The sequence below is a fragment of the Salvelinus sp. IW2-2015 genome, unplaced genomic scaffold (assembly GCF_002910315.2).
Source record: "Salvelinus sp. IW2-2015 unplaced genomic scaffold, ASM291031v2 Un_scaffold345, whole genome shotgun sequence".
Classification (NCBI taxonomy): Eukaryota; Metazoa; Chordata; class Actinopteri; order Salmoniformes; family Salmonidae; genus Salvelinus; species Salvelinus sp. IW2-2015.
In genome coordinates this window covers 161,372-183,610 of record NW_019942543.1, presented here as the reverse complement: position 1 = coordinate 183,610, position 22,239 = coordinate 161,372, and the positions used below count along the sequence as shown (strand labels likewise).

General features: G+C 45.0%; 1 protein-coding gene across 1 annotated transcript in view; it reads right to left on the bottom strand.

Moving 5' to 3' along the window:
• LOC112068245 (serine/threonine-protein kinase mTOR-like) overlaps window positions 1–22,239 on the bottom strand; it is a 136,571-nt gene that overhangs the window by 16,814 nt on the left and 97,518 nt on the right. Inside the window, 3 exon segments of the mRNA XM_024135341.2 lie at window positions 2,441–2,556; window positions 3,464–3,595; window positions 4,941–5,066. Coding sequence (XP_023991109.1) covers window positions 2,441–2,556; window positions 3,464–3,595; window positions 4,941–5,066 — 374 coding nt within the window.

The window sequence follows — 22,239 nt, the reverse complement described above, 5'->3', positions numbered from 1 at the left end:
CACCTCTCTACCCTCTATTGCCCTGTATGGCCACTGACATGCTTACCTAGGCCTAAGGCCAAGATCTGTGGGACACTTCTGGAGAAAATGGATATTAACTGAATCCACCTTTAACTTTACTATGAGAAACGTCTGTTCTGTGGTAACAATTTTAAAACATTGTTGGGGAAGTTATCTTATACACTGTGCTCGCTGTCATCACAAGTTGTCTGGGGGAGTTGGCAATGGATGTTCAACGCAGTACTAGTGCAGCCCCTTAAAATAGAAGAGAATGATGGGAAAACTTGGAAATTGCGCAAAGACATTTATCATACTTAGGCGTCATTACTAAAAGCAGTGGCGCATTAGCTACTGAAAGGTTTTGGCATCAATTAAGTGATTTTCGATGTTTTATATTGGTGGTGAGTGTGAGGGAACATTGCCTCGTGGTCGGTCTTCCCAGTGGTTGTGCTTGCTATATCAATCATCATAAAAAAAACACAGACACTCGAGGCAAACTGCCAAATAATCGAGTCGTGTTTGATTTACATGGGCCAAGCTCGTGATTGGTTTATAACACGTCTGACCAGGAACTGGCGAAGAATTCGCAGCCATCCGTCCCTCAGCTCCTAACTGTACGCTGCACCCGTTTCCAGAGAGCACTTCTAATAAATGATCCATTAGTATTGCGTAACGCTGTGGAGTGCTTTTTCCATGTGAAAATACAGTACTGGTTCAGGTCACCTCTGACAAAACACTTCAGGGAAAAACACAGGAAAACCATCTGCATGGGAGAACCACTAGTGCCAGAAGTGCTTCTCTGTTACCACAGAACCTCAGACCGGAGATTGCAGGTCTTATCATGATCATTGCGTCGTAACATGCAAATACATATCGCTGAAATTACAATGAATTCTTTCGGGGATGGAAAATGGTGGTGTGTGTATGTGTGTGTGTGGGTGTACAGACCAGGTGTACGCCATTCCACAGTGCCAACCCATTTGCAGGAAAGTGTGTCAGCACGTCTGGAAGAAAACAGTGGAGACGACCATTCCACAGACAACTAGAATCTGGAAGTGCAACAGCAGGTATGAAACACTCCTTTCCTGGTTTCCTGTTAGCTTGTTGCCTTATAAGAATGATGAGGTATGTATATTGTGTGCATTGTGTGTGTGCCTCTAAGATGAGTGTTTTACTGTAAGAAGGCTCGTCTCCTGTGTGTGTGTGCGTGTCTAAGAGAAGCCTTTTAACCGTACCTTTTACTGTAAGTAGGCTCGTCTGCTGACCTAAGTTTCAATACATTCAACCCATAAAGCTCAAGCACTGTTTTTTTACCCCTGCTTGTGTTCATTTGGAGGCTAACGTGAAACACAGTATTTTACTGAGTAAAACCTCACACATAAACACACACAAAACCTGGTGTGTCAGAAGTAAACTTTCCCCAAAATAACTGGCCTCTGAGATTCCCTCGGGCGCTACATTTGAAGTCCACTCTATGAAGGAGAGCGCTTTGGGGAATGGGGTTTGGGGAATCGTGCTGGAAGTATTTTCATGGGCCCGTCAAGCATACAAACAATTTCCTTAGGCTATCATGTCTTGTAGAGGCATTCTGAAAACGTGAGTCTTTCTATATTTCATCCGTTGACGGTATACACAAGCACAAAACAAAAATACATGCGACGAGCAATGGTGATTGGGAGCATTGCAAAAAAGGGTGTTGTTGCAAATGGGAAGAGCTTCCAACAGGAATAGAGAAAGTCCCTTTCTGCCCATAACTGATCTCAATTCAGCGTGTCCATCCCCAGTTCTAACCTTGGCCGTCAGGCTAAACCACAGCACAGATCCGGGACCAGCTGCTCATGTTACTCGTCCACTGCCATTGCTCAGCATTCGTACGCTGAAGGTATAGTTGGGCAGCCATTTTGTGTCAAAACACAAAACATCAACTATTCTTACAGAGAGAAGAGGTGAAGATGGTAGAATGTGACAGGAGACAGGGTGAAGAGGCAGAGGGCAACACCCGGCCAGTATGGGACATGCTGGGCTGTGGTGTGGGTGTAGGCCCAGCCAGGTGCTGACAGTTCTCGCTTGCCAGAGACACACCTGGTTTCCAGTACCCGTGGACACAATGCCACATTTGGTTGAAGATAAGTAGCTGGATTCCTGGATGCCCGTTGGCTGAGGGGTGAGTGATTGCGTAGAATGAAAAGAGACTAAACTTGTCCGGGTTTGCAAAACTAAATGCCAGTACAAGGAGCGAGGGAGGGAGTGGAGGAGTATTACGACCAGGGTTGGGTCACGGTCATGGAGAAAGAGCACAGCTCTCTGTACGTGACCCTTTTAGGTGAGAGAGAACATGAGGGCTGGGAAAAGGTGTGTGTATATAAATGAATTCAAGCACACACTGCAATAAAAACATTAGTTTTTTCCCCCCTAATGTAGTTGTGGTAGGAGTCCTGACCTGGCCATAAGCTTGTGGAGCTCCTGCTTGTGTTGCTGGTCCTCGGCGGCGATGGCATGCTGGGCCTGCTGCTGCATCCCCTGGACAAAGTGCTGCATGTGCTGGAAGGCTTCGATCTGATGGGGGACAGAGGAACAACAGGGGGGGGGGGGGGGGGCAAGGGACTCTCATTCAAAACGGGGATTTAACTCAACTCCTGTGAATGCTGTCGCCAACGCTCTATGACATCACCCCCTCACATCTGACAAGAGTTATATTTGACTGTGTTTCTCTTTATATTTAACTGCGTTTATCTTTTGCCTTCCGTTGGGGAGGGTTTCTGAAGAGTTCAGTAGGGCAGGGTGTCGCAAAACCTTAAGCAACCGAAAACTAAAATCTGCTTTCTTATAGAACCTAACGCCTCACCGTTTCAAAACGTTTCCCCCCCATACTGGACAGGACCCCGTTGTTCCAGTCCCAGTCCAAAGAGTCCAGAGGGGGGATGGATGGCTCCTCTCTGGCAGGGACTGGGGTGCATGTGTCATTAAGATTCCTGCCTTGTGAGCGGCTCCTGCAGCTGGGACTTAGTATAGCCCTGTGGCAGGCACCAGGAGCGGCACGCTCACACTTACGTAAGCCCAAGCCCCAGCATCCCCAACACTTCCCTAATGAGACCCACACTGGGAGAGCCAGGAACTTTGGAACACGTGGTAGAATGGTGTGTGTGAGGGGGGGAGAAGGTGTGTGTGTAAAGGTGTGTGTGGTCTGGGGGTGGGTGGAAGTTTGTGTGTGTGTGTGTGGGAGAATATTATATATCGACCGGTCCCCCTGTTGCTCTAATGGTGTGGTTGGAATGACGTGACATTTTTCCCTGCTGGGTTATTTATGCTCTTCAGTTGATTCCCTAACACATAACAGTCCACAATATTTCATGAACCTACACATTACAGCCCTGCATTTCCTTACGTTGCACAACAATGAGAAAACATTTTTTTTTTTCTTCAGCTACAGAGAAAGCCTGCAACAACAGTATAGCTACTATACCTTGTGTTGGCTCTTCCACATGTACTTCATGTAGGCATAGGTAACGTGGGGGTGGGCGGTGGGCAGCGGGTGGTCCAGCTGCTTCGAGGGGTCCACCCCCAGGAGAAGGACCAGGGTCTTGTGGGCCAACGCCTGGGAGAAAAGAGATCCACATTGATCCATAATCATAATTGTTCATAATACTCAACCTCACACACGCACAAACCCAAACTGTACACAACGAGGCTAGGTGCAGCATAGTGTCAGCCGCAGAGCAATGCCAAAGTGGAAGAAAGGGGCTCAACGGTGAAAACCTGAAGGTCAGTCTCCTATTGCCCACTCAGACCTCTAGTCAGGGACCCCCAGCCAGTTCACATAGTTGATATTTTCCAGAGCTAGCACGCCTAATTCAACTAATAATCAAGCCCTTGATTAGCTGAATCAGGTTTGCTAGTTAACGGCTCCAACAATATTGTGGAAGTCCCGAGGAAATGTTTGAGAACCACCGCCCTAGCTTCCAACTCCCATGGACGTAGACCCCCAGATTTCCCCAGGCTCATTTGAACCTCTTGCTAAATAAACAGCTTAAGTATACCACACTACTGTGGAGGGAGTAACTAACCATTGACCCCTGTGGAAGGGCCTTTTAAAACAGTGCAGGCATTCTTTTAGATGTTGCTCGTTTGCCCATAATCACGTTCTTCGCTCGTCGATTGATGTTCGCTCCTTTGAGTGAAAACCTCCACAATTCTGACATCATACCGGAACGTTCTGAAAGGATTGCGTCACAATTGGAAAGCTGGTCGGGTGCCTGCAATCCCCACAATCACTGGCAATAAAACTGGCACCAGAGAGGGAAAACGGTGACACTTTCATTAAACGGGTTTGAGGTACGGTTTCTAAACAGTGCCATTTCTGAGAGGTGCGTTACATTTGCACAGTCGTTCCAGTGAGAGCTGAGTTCACTGGAAAAAAAGGGATGTCAGTAAGAATCCAAATCCAGTAGAATAGATTCCCCCTTGGATTGACACAAACAATTTAAAGAATTGTTTTAGCAAATTCCTTCCATTCTGGTTGTACTAATGTCAAGTGACAATGACATCACTTGAACTCAACCTGATACAACAGCTTATAGCTGTATCTGAAGGGAAATGCATTAGTTAAAGTGCCAAACAAGTTGGTCACTAAACACCACAAATCGTGTATTTTTTGTTGTTGTTGCCATTTATGACAAAGAAATCAATACCCAGATACCGGTGAATGTTCCCTTTGTTTTATTGAGTGCAACGTTTTGTCCAGGCCTGGTCGAAATGTTACACTTCATAAAACGTGAGCTAAACAACGGAGTGCATCAAATCATGCTTTCATACATGTTTTTTCAAGGATAACTGGTTGATGGTGGAGACTAACCGGTTGAAAAAAATAACCCTTACTGACATTCCTATTTTGATGCATTTGGCAAATGACCCATTAGCTGTTCCTGTGCTAGTGAACTCACCAGACGTCCACTCTTGCCACAGAGACTGGCGTACTTGAGCCAGGTCCGCATGTCCTCGTGGGGGTTGATGACCAGCGAGCGAACCATTAGGATCCTCTGCCAGTCCTCCACGATCCGCTGGCAACCCTAAAGATGGAGAAACAAGCAATCAATCAATGATATAATTATTATTAATCAATCACAAAAAGCCCTTTTTACATCAGCAGTTGTCACAAAGTGCTTTACAGGAGACACAACCACACACAATGACCAGGTAGGGTAGTCTTTCCCCCCCATTCTATTCTCTAGAGTCCTCATACTCAACTGGTGGAGCAGATCCGGACCCAAAACGGGGACAATACGGACCACAGGTCCCGACAACAATTTATATATATATATAATATATATAAAAACGTCTCAACGTCAACAGTGAAGAAGTGACTCCGGGATGCTGTACTGCTAAGCAGAGTTGCAAAGAAAAAGCTATATCTCAGACTGGCCAATAAAAATAAAAGATTAAGATGTGCAAAAGAACAGACACAGGACAGAGGAACTCTGCCTAGAAGGCCAGCATCCCGGAGTCGCCTCTTCACTGTTGATGTTGAGACTGGTGTTTTGCTGTTTTGCGGGTACTATTTAATGAAGCTGCCAGTTAAGGATTTGTGAGGTGTCTGTTTCTCAAACTAGACACTCTAATGTACTTGTCCTCTTGCTCAGTTGTGCACCAGGGCCTCCCACTCCTCTTTCTATTCTGGTTAGAGACAGTTTGCGCTGTTCTGTGAAGGGAGTAGTACACAGCGTTGTACGAGATTTTCAGTTTCTTGGCAATTCCTTGCATGGAATAGCCTTCATTTCTCAGAACAAGAATAGACTGACAAGTTTCAGAAGAAAGCCTTTGTTTCTGGCCTGTTAGCATCCTACAAATGCTGATGCTCCAGATACTCAACTAGTCTAAAGAAGGCCAGTTTTATTGCTTATTTAATCACCACAACAGTTTTCAGCTGTGCTAACATAACTGCAAAAGGGTTTTATAATGCTCAATTAGCCTTTTAAAATGATAACTTGGATTAGCTAACACAACGTGCCATTGGAACACAGGAGTGATGGTTGCTGATAATGGGCCTCTATCCAACTATGTAGATATTCCATAAAAGACAATCTGCCGTTTCCAGCTACAATAGTCATTTACAACATTAACAATGTCTACACTGTATTTCTAATCAATTTGATGTTATTTTAATGGGGAAAAAATTTGCTTTTCTTTCAAAAACAAATACATTTCTGAGTGACCCAAACTTTTGAACAGTAGTTCATATATATAAACTAAGCAAAAAAAGAAACGTCCTCTCACTGTCAACTGCGTTTATTTTCAGCAAACTTAATGTGTAAATATTTGTATGAACATAAGATTCAACAACTGAGACACAAACTGAACAAGTTCCACAGACATGTGACTAACATAAATGGAATAACGTGTCCCTGAACAAAGGGGGGGGGGTCAAAATCAAAAGTAACAGTCAGTATCTGGTGTGGCCACCAGCTGCATTAAGTACTGCAGTGCATCTCCTCCTCATGGACTGCACCAGATTTGCCAGTTCTTGCTGTGAGATGTTGCCTCACTCTTCCACCAAGGCACCTGCAAGTTCACAGACATTTCTGGGGGGAATGGCCCTAGCCCTCACCCTCCGATCCAACAGGTCCCAGACGTGTTCAATATGGATTGAGATCCGGGCTCTTTCGCTGGCCATGGCAGAACATTGACATTCCTGTCTTGCAGGAAATCACGATAGAACGAGCAGTATGGCTGGTGGGATTGTCATGCTGGAGGGTCATGTCAGGATGAGCCTGCAGGAAGGGTACACATGAGGGAGGAGGATGTCTTCCCTGTAACACACAGTGTTGAGAATTGCCTGCAATGACACAAGCTCAGTCTGATAATGCTGTGACACCGCCCCAGACCATGACGGACCCTCCACCTCCAAATCGATCCCGCTCCAGAGTACAGGCCTCGGTGTAACGCTCCATTCCTTCGACGATAATCCGACCATCACCCCTGGTGAGACAAAACCGCGACTCGTCAGTGAGAGGCACTTTTGCCAGTCCTGTCTGGTCCAGCAAACGTTGTGTCCGGTGATGTCTGGTGAGGACCTGCCTTACAACAGACCTACAAGCTCTCAGTCCAGCCTCTCTCAGCCTATTGCGGACAGTCTGAGCACTGATGGAGGGATGTGCGTTCCTGGTGTAACTCGGGCAGTTGTTGTTGCCATCTGTACACTGTCCCGCAGGTGTGATGTTCGGATGTACCGATCCTGTGCAGGTGTTGTTACACGTGGTCTGCCACTGCGAGGACGATCATCTGTCCATCCCTGTCTCCCTGTAGCCCTGTCTTAGGCGTCTCACAGTACAGACATTGCAATTTATTGCCCTGGCCACATCTGCAGTCCTCATGCCTCCTTGCAGCATGCCAAAGGCACGTTCACGCAGTGAGCAGGGACCCAGGGCATCTTTCTTTTGGTGTTTTTCAGAGTCGGTAAGAAAGGCCTCTTTAGTGTCCTAAGTTTTCATAACTGTGACCTTAATTGCCTACTGTCTGTAAGCTATTAGTGTCTTAACGATAGTTCCACAGGTGCATGTTTATAATTGTTTATGGCTCATTCAACAAGCTGAGTAACATTGTTAAAACCTTTACAACGAAGATCTGTGAAGTTATTTAGCTTTTTACGAATTAGACAACGTCCCTTTTCAGGGTCCTGAAAAAGGGACGTTTCTTTTTTTTGCTGAGTTAACATAAAATATTGTTGGAAGAGCTAGACCTCTTTTTATTTTGTGTTCCCCTTTGTGGTTTGCTCCACATTTATTTTCACTCCCTAACCTAAGTTGGTGTGGGTTTCTTTTCTTTTGATTTGTATGTTATCAGGCAAGTCTAGTGGGCTTCCATGGTGGGTGTTTAAGACCCTACTCACGTTTTCTTAGCCAGAACCAATTCAGTAGCACCCCCCCATGGATGCTTTTCATACACACACATATATATATATATATATATATATATAATACATACAAATAAAAATATATTTTCATGTATTATTTCCACAAACCCTACCACCCCTCTCCTAATTGGAGTCAACTAATAAACAACAACACTTAGGCTTCTACTTCCAGCTTATATACACACTAGGTACATTATACGGACACAATCTATTTTACAATAGTTATATTTTGTTCGTTTTTAGTCCTGGCCTTCCTCTAACCTCCACCTTTCCCATCTATTTCTGATGTCCATCCAGCTTTATTTCTATTTGCCATCTATTTTTAACTGTGCTATTTCACAAAAGTTCTGAACTATATACATTTTACAGAGACAGAATATTTTAACATTTTTTTATCTTGTTTGTTATTAGTCCACCCTTCAGCTCCATTCAACCACTGCAATCTATCTGTTTCGCCATATATTTTTCAACTGTGCTGCGATGCTTCACAAAAGTTTGGAACATTTCTATTCTCATAGTTTCTAACAGATTGTAAATTAAAGAAACATGTTTGATAAAAGTATTATTATATTATTAATCGATTGACTATGACTTTTCAAATCACCAAGTATTGCTAGCCGCTCTTAAATAGCACCTGTGCCAACACTGGTGAAACTAACTACTGACTAGCGAGGCGACAGGTGCAACACATCCTGACCAATAAGGATGATTTCAATTAGGGCAAACCACATGCAAACAGAACCAAACTCAAGTCAAAAATGAAATAGAGCAGGGCCTCCCGGGTGGCGCAGTGTTCTAGAGGCACTGCGGTCGCAGAGACTCTGGGTTCGAGCCCAGGCTCTGTCGCAGCGGCCGCGACCGGGAGGTCCATGAGGGCGACGCACCAATTGGCCCTAGTGTCGTCCGGGTTAGGGAGGGTTTGGCCGGTAGGGATATCCTTGTCTCATCGCGCACTAGCGACTCTTGTGGCGGCCGGGCGCAGTGCGTGCTAACCAGGTCGCTAGGTGTACGGTGTCCTCCGACACATTGGTGCGGCTGGCTTCCGGGTTGGATGCGCCTCTGTGTTAAGAAGCAGTGAGGCTTAGTTGGGTTGTGTTTCGGAGGACGCATGGCTTCTCGACCTCGTCTCTCCGAGCCCGTACGGGAGTGTAGCGATGAGACAAGACAGTAACTACTAACAATTGGATACCACGAAATTGGGGAGAAAAATAAATAGAGCAAAACCCCAAAACCTATAACAATCTTAAATAACTTTTTAAAGAGGCCCCAGACTTTTTATGTGAGGACACATGGTTCTCGTCTCAGGTGGTTGGTTCTCAATTCACAGAAATGCTTTCCACTTCATTCCAGGGGTGCATCCCAAATGGCACCCAATTCCCTATATAGTGCACAACTTTTGACCAGAAAGGGAATAGGGTGCCATTTAGGACACAGCCCAGGTCGTTTGCCGGAGGAGTGTGCGACTCTCTTGACAGATGTGTCAAGTTAGTCGCCAGTAAATCACAGGAGAAGAAGAGCCTGTCAACATTTCACCCTGAGACTCTGGTGCTTGCCATTAAACTAGCCCTGTTTTGTTCTGCTGGAGCCTCGCAATCCAACCCCCCCACCTCCTCTTCTTTATGAATGGAAAGAGTGGAAACCGTCAAGCCCTTTCACTACACAAAGACATGAGGAGGGTTTAGGGGTTTATATATTCCCCTGGAAGACGTGACAGGCCTTAAGGTCTTATGGGAAAGTAAATAATAGCCTTGTGGTGTCTATGCAACGAATTCAATCACTTTTTGACAACAACTCTTTTGATTTAAACAAAACTTCCCAACATGTTTGCCCATGGAATAAGTAACTTTTTGGACCGGAATGACAAAACATTCAGGAGATAGAGGGGCTCAAATTGAACCATTTTGCATACCCCACCACAGCAGTTTGCCAAAAAGGCATGAAAAAGACTTCAGACTATGAGAAACAAAATTCTCTGGTCCAATGAAACCAAAGATTGGAATTCTTTGGCATGAGTGCCAAGCATCACACCTGGAGGAACCTGGCACCATCGCTAGGTGAAGCGTGATGGCAGCATCATGCTGTGGGGATGTTTTTCAGTAGCAGGGACGGGCCAGACTAGTTAGGATCGAGGGAAAGATGAACGGAGCAAAGTACAGAGAGATCCTTGATGAAAACCTGCTCCAAAGCGCTCAGGACCTCAGACTGAGGCGAAGGTTCACCTTCCAACAGACAACAACCCTAGCACACAGCCAAGACAACGCAGGAATGGCTTCGGGACAAGTCTCAAGTCCTCGAGTGGCCCAGCCAGAGCCCGAACTTGAACCTGATCGAACATCTCTAGAGAGACCTGAAAATAGCTGTGCAGCGACTCTCCCCATCCACCTGACAGAGCTTGAGAGAATCTGCAGAGAGGAACAGGAGAAACTCCCCAAATACAGGTGTGCCAAGCTTGTGTGTCATACCCAAGAACACTCGAAGCCGTAATCACTGCTTCAACAAAGTACTGGTAAAGGGTCTGAATACTTATGTAAATACGATATAATTTTTTTTTAGCAAACATTTCTAAAAACTAGTTTTTTGCTTTGTTATTATAGGGTATTGTGTGTAGATTGATGAGAAAAAAACAATTGAATCCATTTTAGCATTATGGTGTAACAACAAAATGTAGAAAAAGTCAAGGGGTCTGAACACACTGTATGTTGTAGCTTAGACCCTACTTATTCTGAGGCTTTTTTGTTTGTGCCCGCCATTGGTTGCGACACATACTCTTGAATACAGGGTGGTATCGTTTCAATCATAGAATTGGACCTATCCCTTCAGACCACTGTAATTTACCTGGTACACCATTGACATTTAAAATGAATTTGTAATTTTAACTTTAATTACTACCACAAAGATGGCATGCCGGTCCACCCACCATCCAATATCAATTAAATGTTCATGTCTATTCTACTATCAATCTTTTTCGATTATTTCAATAAGGTTTCCTATGGAGGTTTGACAGTTAATAATTAAAACTGATATTCCCATTCAAGTTAACATTCTCTTGATGTGTGGACCTCCAAACATCATTGGGGTACCATTTGAAGGTGAAAATGTAAATGTTATTCCCCATTTTAGTCCATTTATCAGCAAAAGCATGACACCCAACCTGTATTCCCTTTCCAGTGATGAAGACATGGATTGTCTCATGGTATGGTGGGGAATGCAAAATGGTTCAACTTTGAGCACCTTTATCTCTTGAATATTTTGAACACTCTCTGAGTGAGCTACTTTCACAATGGGCAAATACACTGACAAAAATATAAACGCAACATGCAAAGTGTTGTGCCATGTTTCAAAGATTCCAGAAGTGTTTCATACGCACAAAAATCGTATTTCTCTCAAATGCTGTGCACAAATTGTTTAAATTCCTGTTAGTGACTTTTTCCCCTTTGACAAGACAATCTATCCACCTGACAGGTGTGGCATATCAAGAAGCTGATTAAACAGCATGATCATTAGAGGTACACTTTGTGCTGGGGACAATAAAAGGCCACTCTAAAATGTGCAGTTTTGTCGCACAACACAACGCCACAGATGTCCAAGTTTTGAGGTAGCATGCAATTGGCATGCTGACTGCAGGAAAGTCCACCAGAGTTGTTGCCAGAGGATTGAATGTCAATTCTTTTCCATAAACCGTAGTTTTAGAGAATTTGGCAGTACGTCCAACCGCGGGCCTCACAACCGCAGACCACGTGTATGGCCCTGTTGTGAGGGAAGGTTTGCTGATGTCAACATTGTAAACAGAGTGCTCCATGGTGGCGCTGAGGGTTATGGCAGGCGGTAAACTATGGGACAACGAACACAATTGCATTTTATCGATGGCAATATGAATGCACAGAGATACCGTGAAGAGATCCTGAGGCCATTGTGTGTCATTCGTCCACACCATCAGCTCTTATTTCCAGCATGATAATGCATCAACAAGGATCTGTAAATTATTTCTGGAAGCTGAAAATGTCCCAGTTTTTCCATGGCCTGCATACTCACCAGACATGTCACCCATTGAGCATGTTTGGGATGCTCTAGATCGAGGTGTATGACAGCATGTTCCAGTTCTGGCCAATATCCTGCAATTTCGGCTGCATGAGGCAAAATGGTGGTCAACAAGGTACTGAATGGTTTATCTGATCCACACCCCTACTTTCTTTTTAAAGTATCTGTGACTAAACAGATGCCTATCTGTATTCCCAGTCATGTGAAATCCATAGATTAGGGACTCATGAATGTTTTTCAATTGACTGATTTCTTTATATGAACTGTAACTCAGTAAAATATTAGAAATTGTTGCATGTTGCGTTGATATTTTTTGTTCACTATATGTATGGAATGTTTTGTTCAAATCAAAAAGTGTACTGTCACACAAGTGATTGAATTCAAATGGATTTACCCAGATGTTTGTGTGTGTGTGTGTGTGTGTGTGTGTGTGTGTGTGTGTGGTGTGTGTGTGTGTGTGTGTTGTGTGTGTGTGTGAGAAGATTGAAGGTGTGTGTTGTGTGTGAGTGAGCACACACGTACGTGCCTATCTTGGGTGAGCCTCCAAATGTCAGGAACACTTTGAGCTCACAGAGACAGAAAGAAGAAGAGACAGACCAGCGAAGAGACAGAGACAGACCAGAGAAGAGGAACAGAGACAGACCAGATGAGACAGAGACAGACCAGAGAAGAGAACAGACCAGAGAAGAGAGAGACAGACCAGAGAAGAGAGAGACAGACCAGAGAGAGAGAGAGACAGACCAGAGAAGAGACAGAGACAGACCAGAGAAGAGACAGAGACAGACCAGAGAAGAGACAGAGACAGACCGAGAAGAGACAGAGACAGACCAGAGAAGAGACAGACAAGAGACAGACAAGAGACAGACCAGAGACAGACCAGAGACAGACCAAGAGAGAGGACAGACCAGAGAAGAGACAGACAGACCAGAGAAGAGAGAGAGACAGACCAGAGAAAGAGAGAAGAGACAGCCAGATGAGACAGAGACAGACCAGAAAGAGACAGACCAGAGAAGAGAGAGAGACAGAGAGAAGAGAGCGAGAAGAGGAGACAGAGGAGAGCGAGACAGAGAGAAGCGATAGAAGATAACGGAAAAGAAGAGAAGAGAGAGATATGAACTTGCATTCAGTGCACTGTAACTCAACACACCTACTTTTAGGTTTTCAATCTGGCGTTCAGTCTGAGCGTGTACCAACCCGACATGGCCTTAAGAGACCTCCAAAGATTGTTTTGATTCCCAATTAGAGTCGGTGGTAATGGATTTAACTACACACAGCACATGGATCCAGTAAGTTTTTGTTTGGGTAATTTTCTGGATAGACTGGTGTGCGTATTGAGTTGCACAGTCTTGGCCGGCGACCTCATTTTCCTTCAGAGCGGTGGTTTTGTGGCCTCTAATTTTGTCTTTAATCAAACTGTACAGGATATAATTCTAATTATCAATAAAAAAAATGATAATCATTGTAATCAAAATCCGCCTGTCAGGAAGCATACGTTTGGAACAGGTTTGACAAGGGATTACAATTTGAAATAAGGAAAGTTAAGGATGCTCCCACATAGTTGTAATTCCTCAAGTTCATACTTCGTTAATGAAAAACTCAATAAGGGAATACAACTAAACTGTCTGTGTTACCTCATACCAACAACAATGGTTTCCAATTGCGCAGGAGTCTGGCCGAGCAGTAGTGCATCTGACTCTGGACCACATGGTGCCAGGACAATAATCTCTCCTCAAAATCAGCAAACGCCATGCATCGAAAGGTGCTGATCGTGGACTACAGGAAACAGCAGGGGAGCATACCCCATCCACATCGAAGGGGCTGTAGTGGAGCGGGGTGGAAGCTTCAAGTTTCCGGTGTCCACATCACTGAGGACTAACGTGGTCCACACACACCAGCACAGTCCTGAAGAGAGCACAGCAGCGCCTTTTCTCGCTCAGGAGGCTGAAGAGATTTGGGATGGGCCCTCAGATCCTCCAGAAGTTCTATAACTACTGCACCATTGAGAGCATCTTGACTGGCTGCATCACCGCCTGGTATGGCAACCTGCACCACCCTCAACAGAGGGGTGGTGCAGACGACCCATTACATTACTGGGACCGAGCTCCCTGCCATCCAGGACCTTTATACCAGGCCCAGAAAATTGACAAAGAATTCAGCTACCCAAGCCATGGCATGTTCTCTGTGCTACTGTCAGGCATCACCCCTGGTGAGACAAAACCGTGACTCGTCAGTGAAGAGCACTTTTTGCCAGTCCTGTCTGGTAAGCGACAGTGGGTTTGTGCCCATAGGCGACGTTGTTGCGGTGATGTCTGGTGAGGACCTGCCTTACAACAGGCCTACAAGCTTCTCTCAGCCTATTGCGGACAGTCTGAACACTGATGGAGGGATTGTACGTTCCTGGTGTAACTCGGGCAGTTGTTGTTGCCATCCTGTACCTGTCCGCGCAGGTGTGATGTTCGATGTACCGATCCTGGTGCAGGTGTTGTTACACGTGGTCTGCCACTGCGAGGACGATCAGCTGTCCGTCCTGTCTCCCTGTAGCGCATTCTTAGGCGTCTCACAGTACGGACATTGCAAATTTTATTGCCCTGGCCACATCTGCAGTCCTCATGCCTCCTTGCAGCATGCCTAAGGCACGTTCACGCAGATGAGCAGGGACCCTGGGCATCTTTCTTTTGGTGTTTTTCAGAGTTGGTAGAAAGGCCTCTTTAGTGTCCTAAGTTTTCATATTTGTAACCTTAATTGCCTACCGTCTGTAAGCTGTTAGTGTCTTAACGACCGTTCCACAGGTGCATGTTAAATCATTGTTTATGGATCATTGAACAAGCATGGGAAACAGTGTTTAAACCCTTTACAATGAAGATCTGTGAAGTTATTTGAATTTTTATGAATTATCTTTGAAAGACAGGGTCCTGGAAAAAGGGCAGTTTCTGGGGGTTTTCTGGGTTTATACAAAAGTATGTGGACACCCCTTCAAATGAGTGGATTCGGCAATTTCAGCCACACCCGTTGTTGACTGGTGTAGAAAATTGAAAACACAGCCATGCAATCCCCATAGACAAACATTGCCAGTAGAATAGCCTTACTGAAAAGTGACATTCAATGTGGCACCGTCATAGGATGCCATCTTTCCAACACGTCAGTTTGTCAAATTTCTGCCCTGCTACAGCTGCCCTGGTCAACTGTAAGTGCTGTTATTGTGATGTGGAAACGTCTAGTAGGAGCAACAACAGCTCAGCCGCGAAATGGTAGACCACACAGGCTCACAGAATGGGACTGGCAAGTGCTGAAGCGTGTAGCGCGTAAGAATCATCTGTCCTCGGGTTGCAACACTCACTACCGAGTTCCAAACTGCCTCTGGAAGCAACGTCAGCACAAGAACTGTTCATTAGGTGCTTCATGAAATGGGTTTCCATTGCCGAGCAAACGCACACAAGCCGAAGATCACCATGCGTAATGCCAAGCCTCGGCTGGAGTGGTGTAAAGCTCGCCGACATTGGACTCTAGAGTAGTGGAAACGCGTTGTCTGGCGTGATGAAACACGCTTCACCATCTGGCAGTTTGATTGACGAATCTGGGTTTGGCGGATGTCAGGAGAACGCTACCTATCCCAATGCATAGTGCCAACTGTATAGTTTGGTGGAGGAAAAATAATGGTCTGGGGATGCTTTTCATGGTTCAGGCTCCTTAGTTCCAGTGAAGGCAAATCTTAACGCTACAGCATACAAAGACATTCTAGACGATTCTGTGCTTCCAACTTCGTGGTAACAGTTTGGGTAAGGCCCTTTCCTGTTTCAGCATGACAATGCCCCCGTGCACAAAGCGTGGTCCATACAGAATTGGTATGGTCGAGATCGATGTAGAAGAACTTGACTGGCCTGAACAGAGCCGTGGTCTCAACCCCATCGAACACCTTTGGGATGAATTGGAACGCAGACTGCGAGCCAGGTCTAATCGCCCGACATCAGTGCCCGACCTCACTAATGCTCTTTCGGCTGAATGGAATCAAGTCCCTGCAGCAATGTTCCTACATCTAGTGGAAAGCCTTCCCAGAAGAGTGGAGGCTGTTATATCAGCAAAGGAGGGAGCAATTCCATATTAATGCCCATGATTTCTGAATGAGATGTTTTATTTATCTAACTGCATCGTTGCGAAAGAGCTTTCAATTAAGCATTTCACTGTAAAGCCTACACCATTTGTATTGGGCTCATGCGATGAATACAATTGAAATTCCCACAGAAAAAAATCGTTCCTCAAAGTCTAGCCTGTCGGAATGTTGGGCCAGCAAGATCAAATCCCTGAGCCGACAAGGTAAAAATCTGTCTTACTGCCCTTCAGCAAAGCAGTTAACCCCCAACAACAACTGCTCCATTTCATTTGACTTCATATACCAAAGCAGAGGGTGATTTCATATACCAACCTCACTAGGTTCCTTCAAAGTGAATGGACAGTGTCCTAGTTTGTCCAGATGTCTGCAGGGGGCAGGTAATATCAAGTGAACAGGAAACGCATGTCAAACTCCTCAAGACGTATGGAACATTATTCAGACTGAAGTGGTCTCCTATGCACTGTCATCCCTCAAGTTTATGTTTAAGGTGTGTGTATCATCCATTCCAATCACCTATATCCTTTTCCACATGCTCCCTTAACCACCCTCTCTCACGTGTGTGTGTGTGTGTGTGTGTGTGTGTGTGTGTGTGTGTGTGTGTGTGTNAAGAGACAGAGACAGACCAGAGAAGAGACAGACAAGAGACAGACAAGAGACAGACCAGAGACAGACCAGAGACAGACCAGAGAAGAGAGACAGACCAGAGAAGAGACAGACAGACCAGAGAAGAGAGAGAGACAGACCAGAGAAGAGAGAGAGACAGACCAGATGAGACAGAGACAGACCAGAGAAGAGACAGACCAGAGAAGAGAGAGAGACAGAGAGAAGAGAGCGAGAAGAGGAGACAGAGGAGAGCGAGACAGAGAGAAGCGATAGAAGATAACCGGAAAAAGAAGAGAAGAGAGAGATATGAACTGCATTCAGTGCACTGTAACTCACCACACCTACTTTTAGGTTTTCAATCTGGCGTTCAGTCTGAGCGTGTACCAACCCGACAGTGGCCTTAAGAGACCTCCAAAGATTGTTTTGATTCCCAATTAGAGTCGGTGGTAATGGATTTAACTACACACAGCACATGGATCCAGTAAGTTTTTGTTTGGGTAATTTTCTGGATAGACTGGTGTGCGTATTGAGTTGCACAGTCTTGGCCGGCGACCTCATTTTCCTTCAGAGCGGTGGTTTTGTGGCCTCTAATTTTGTCTTTTATCAAACTGTACAGGATATAATTCTAATTATCAATAAAAAAAATGATAATCATTGTAATCAAAATCCGCCTGTCAGGAAGCATACGTTTGGAACAGGTTTGACAAGGATTACAATTGAAATAAGGAAAGTTAAGGATGCTTCCCACATAGTTGTAATTCCTCAAGTTCATACTCTCGGTAAATGAACAACTCAATAAGGGAATACAACTGAACTGTCTGTGTTACCTCAATACCAACAACAATGGTTTCAACTGCGCAGGAGTCTGGCCGAGCAGTAGTGCATCTGACTCTGGACCACATGGTGCCAGGACAATAATCTCTCCCTCAAAATCAGCAAGACGCCATGCATCGAAAGGTGCTGATCGTGGACTACAGGAAACAGCAGGGGGAGCATACCCCCATCCACATCGAAGGGGCTGTAGTGGAGCGGGTGGAGAGCTTCAAGTTTCCGGTGTCCACATCACTGAGGACTTAACGTGGTCCACACACACCAGCACAGTCCTGAAGAGAGCACAGCAGCGCCTTTTCTCGCTCAGGAGGCTGAAGAGATTTGGGATGGGCCCTCAGATCCTCCAGAAGTTCTATAACTGCACCATTGAGAGCATCTTGACTGGCTGCATCACCGCCTGGTATGGCAACCTGCACCACCCTCAACAGAGGGGTGGTGCAGACGACCCATTACATTACTGGGACCGAGCTCCCTGCCATCCAGGACCTTTATACCAGGCCCAGAAAATTGACAAAGAATTCAGCTACCCAAGCCATGGCATGTTCTCTGTGCTACTGTCAGGCATCACCCCTGGTGAGACAAAACCGTGACTCGTCAGTGAAGAGCACTTTTTGCCAGTCCTGTCTGGTACAGCGACAGTGGGTTTGTGCCCATAGGCGACGTTGTTGCCGGTGATGTCTGGTGAGGACCTGCCTTACAACAGGCCTACAAGCTTCTCTCAGCCTATTGCGGACAGTCTGAACACTGATGGAGGGATTGTACGTTCCTGGTGTAACTCGGGCAGTTGTTGTTGCCATCCTGTACCTGTCCCGCAGGTGTGATGTTCGGATGTACCGATCCTGTGCAGGTGTTGTTACACGTGGTCTGCCACTGCGAGGACGATCATCTGTCCATCCTGTCTCCCTGTAGCCCTGTCTTAGGCGTCTCACAGTACAGACATTGCAATTTATTGCCCTGGCCACATCTGCAGTCCTCATGCCTCCTTGCAGCATGCCAAAGGCACGTTCACGCAGTTGAGCAGGGACCCAGGGCATCTTTCTTTTGGTGTTTTTCAGAGTCGGTAGAAAGGCCTCTTTAGTGTCCTAAGTTTTCATAACTGTGACCTTAATTGCCTACTGTCTGTAAGCTATTAGTGTCTTAACGATAGTTCCACAGGTGCATGTTTATTAATTGTTTATGGCTCATTCAACAAGCATGAGTAACAGTGTTAAAACCCTTTACAACGAAGATCTGTGAAGTTATTTAGCTTTTTACGAATTAGACAACGTCCCTTTTTCAGGGTCCTGAAAAAGGGACGTTTCTTTTTTTTGCTGAGTTAACATAAATATATGTTGGAAGAGCTAGACCTCTTTTTATTTTGTGTTCCCCTTTGTGGTTTGCTCCACATTTATTTTCACTCCCTAACCTAAGTTGGTGTGGGTTTTCTTTTCTTTTGATTTGTATGTTATCAGGCAAGTCTAGTGGGCTTCCATGGTGGGTGTTTAAGACCCTACTCACGTTTTCTTAGCCAGAACCAATTCAGTAGGCACCCCCCCATGGATGCTTTTCATACACACACATATATATATATATATATATATATATAAATACATACAAATAAAAATATATTTTCATGTATTATTTCCCACAAACCCTACCACCCCTCTCCTAATTGGAGTCAACTAATAAACAACAACACTTAGGCTTCTACTTCCAGCTTATACACACTAGGTACATTATACGGACACAATCTATTTTACAATAGTTATATTTTGTTCGTTTTTAGTCCTGGCCTTCCTCTAACCTCCACCTTTCCCATCTATTTCTGATGTCCATCCAGCTTTATTTCTATTTGCCATCTATTTTTAACTGTGCTATTTCACAAAAGTTCTGAACCTATATACATTTTACAGAGACAGAATATTTAACATTTTTTATCTTGTTGTTATTAGTCCCACCCTTCAGCTCCATTCAACCACTGCAATCTATCTGTTTGCCATATATTTTTCAACTGTGCTGCGATGCTTCACAAAAGTTTGGAACATTTCTATTCTCATAGTTTCTACAGATTGTAAATTAAAGAAACATGTTTGATAAAAGTATTATTATATTATTAATCGATTGACTATGACTTTTCAAATCACCAAGTATTGCTAGCCGCTCTTAAATAGCACCTGTGCCAACACTGGTGAAACTAACTACTGACTAGCGAGGCGACAGGTGCAACACATCCTGACCAATAAGGATGATTTCAATTAGGGCAAACCACATGCAAACAGAACCAAACTCAAGTCAAAAATGAAATAGAGCAGGGCCTCCCGGGTGGCGCAGTGTTCTAAGGCACTGCGTCGCAGAGACTCTGGGTTCGAGCCCAGGCTCTGTCGCAGCCGGCCGCGACCGGGAGGTCCATGAGGGCGACGCACAATTGGCCTAGTGTCGTCCGGGTTAGGGAGGGTTTGGCCGGTAGGGATATCCTTGTCTCATCGCGCACTAGCGACTCTTGTGGCGGGCCGGGCGCAGTGCGTGCTAACCAGGTCGCTAGGTGTACGGTGTTTCCTCCGACACATTGGTGCGGCTGGCTTCCGGGTTGGATGCGCTCTGTGTTAAGAAGCAGTGAGGCTTAGTTGGGTTGTGTTTCGGAGGACGCATGGCTCTCGACCTTCGTCTCTCCCGAGCCCGTACGGGAGTTGTAGCGATGAGACAAGACAGTAACTACTAACAATTGGATACCACGAAATTGGGGAGAAAAATAAATAGAGCAAAACCCCAAAACCTATAACAATCTTAAATAACTTTTTAAGAGGCCCCAGACTTTTATGTGAGGACACATGGTTCTCGTCTCAGGTGGTTGGTTCTCAATTCACAGAAATGCTTTCCACTTCATTCCAGGGGTGCATCCCAAATGGCACCCAATTCCCTATATAGTGCACAACTTTTGACCAGAAAGGGAATAGGGTGCCATTTAGGACACAGCCCAGGTCGTTTGACGGAGGAGTGTGCGACTCTCTTGACAGATGTGTCAAGTTAGTCGCCAGTAAATCACAGGAGAAGAAGAGCCTGTCAACATTTCACCCTGAGACTCTGGTGCTGCCATTAAACTAGCCCTGTTTTGTCTGCTGGAGCCTCGCAATCCAACCCCCCCACCTCCTCTTCTTTTATGAATGGAAAGAGTGGAACCGTCAAGCCCTTTCACTACACAAAGACATGAGGAGGGTTTAGGGGTTTATATATTCCCCTGGAAGACGTGACAGGCCTTAAGGTCTTATGGAGAAGTAAATAATAGCCTTGTTGGTGTCTATGCAACGAATTCAATCACTTTTTGACAACAACTCTTTTGATTTAAACAAAACTTCCCATACATGTTTGCCCATGGAATAAGTAACTTTTTGGACCGGAATGACAAAACATTCAGGAGATAGAGGGGCTCAAATTGAACCATTTTGCATACCCCACCACAGCAGTTTGCCAAAAGGCATGAAAAGACTCTCAGACTATGAGAAACAAAATTCTCTGGTCCAATGAAACCAAGATTGAATTCTTTGGCATGAGTGCCAAGCATCACACCTGGAGGAAACCTGGCACCATCGCTAAGGTGAAGCGTGATGGCAGCATCATGCTGTGGGGATGTTTTTCAGTAGCAGGGACGGGCAGACTAGTTAGGATCGAGGGAAAGATGAACGGAGCAAAGTACAGAGAGATCCTTGATGAAAACCTGCTCCAAAGCGCTCAGGACCTCAGACTGAGGCGAAGGTTCACCTTCCAACAGGACAACAACCCTAAGCACACAGCCAAGACAACGCAGGAATGGCTTCGGGACAAGTCTCAAAGTCCTCGAGTGGCCCAGCCAGAGCCCGAACTTGAACCTGATCGAACATCTCTAGAGAGACCTGAAAATAGCTGTGCAGCGACTCTCCCCATCCAACCTGACAGAGCTTGAGAGAATCTGCAGAGAGGAACAGGAGAAACTCCCCAAATACAGGTGTGCCAAGCTTGTAGTGTCATACCCAAGAACACTCRAAGCCGTAATCACTGCTTCAACAAAGTACTGGGTAAAGGGTCTGAATACTTATGTAAATACGATATAATTTTTTTTAGCAAACATTTCTAAAAACTAGTTTTTGCTTTGTTATTATAGGGTATTGTGTGTAGATTGATGAGAAAAAAACAATTGAATCCATTTTAGCATTATGGTGTAACAACAAAATGTAGAAAAAGTCAAGGGGTCTGAACACACTGTATGTTGTAGCTTAGACCCTACTTATTCTGAGGCTTTTTTGTTGTGCCCGCCATTGGTTGCGACACATACTCTTGAATACAGGGTGGGTATCGTTTCAATCATAGAATTGGACCTATCCCTTCAGACCACTGTAATTTAGCTGGTACACCATTGACATTTAAAATGAATTGTAATTTTAACTTTAATTACTACCACAAAGATGCATGCCGGTCCACCCACCATCCAATATCAACTTAAATGTTCATGTCTATTCTACTATCAATCTTTCGATTATTTCAATAGGTTTCCTATGGAGGTTTGACAGTATAATTAAAACTGATATTCCCATTCAAGTTAACATTCTCTGATGTGTGGACCTCCAAACATCATTGGGGTACCATTTGAAGGTGAAAATGTAAATGTTATTCCCATTTTAGTCCATTTATCAGCAAAAGCATGACACCCAACCTGTATTCCTTTCCAGTGATGAAGACATGGATGTCTCATGGTATGGTGGGGGATGCAAAATGGTTCAACTTTGAGCACCTTTATCTCTTG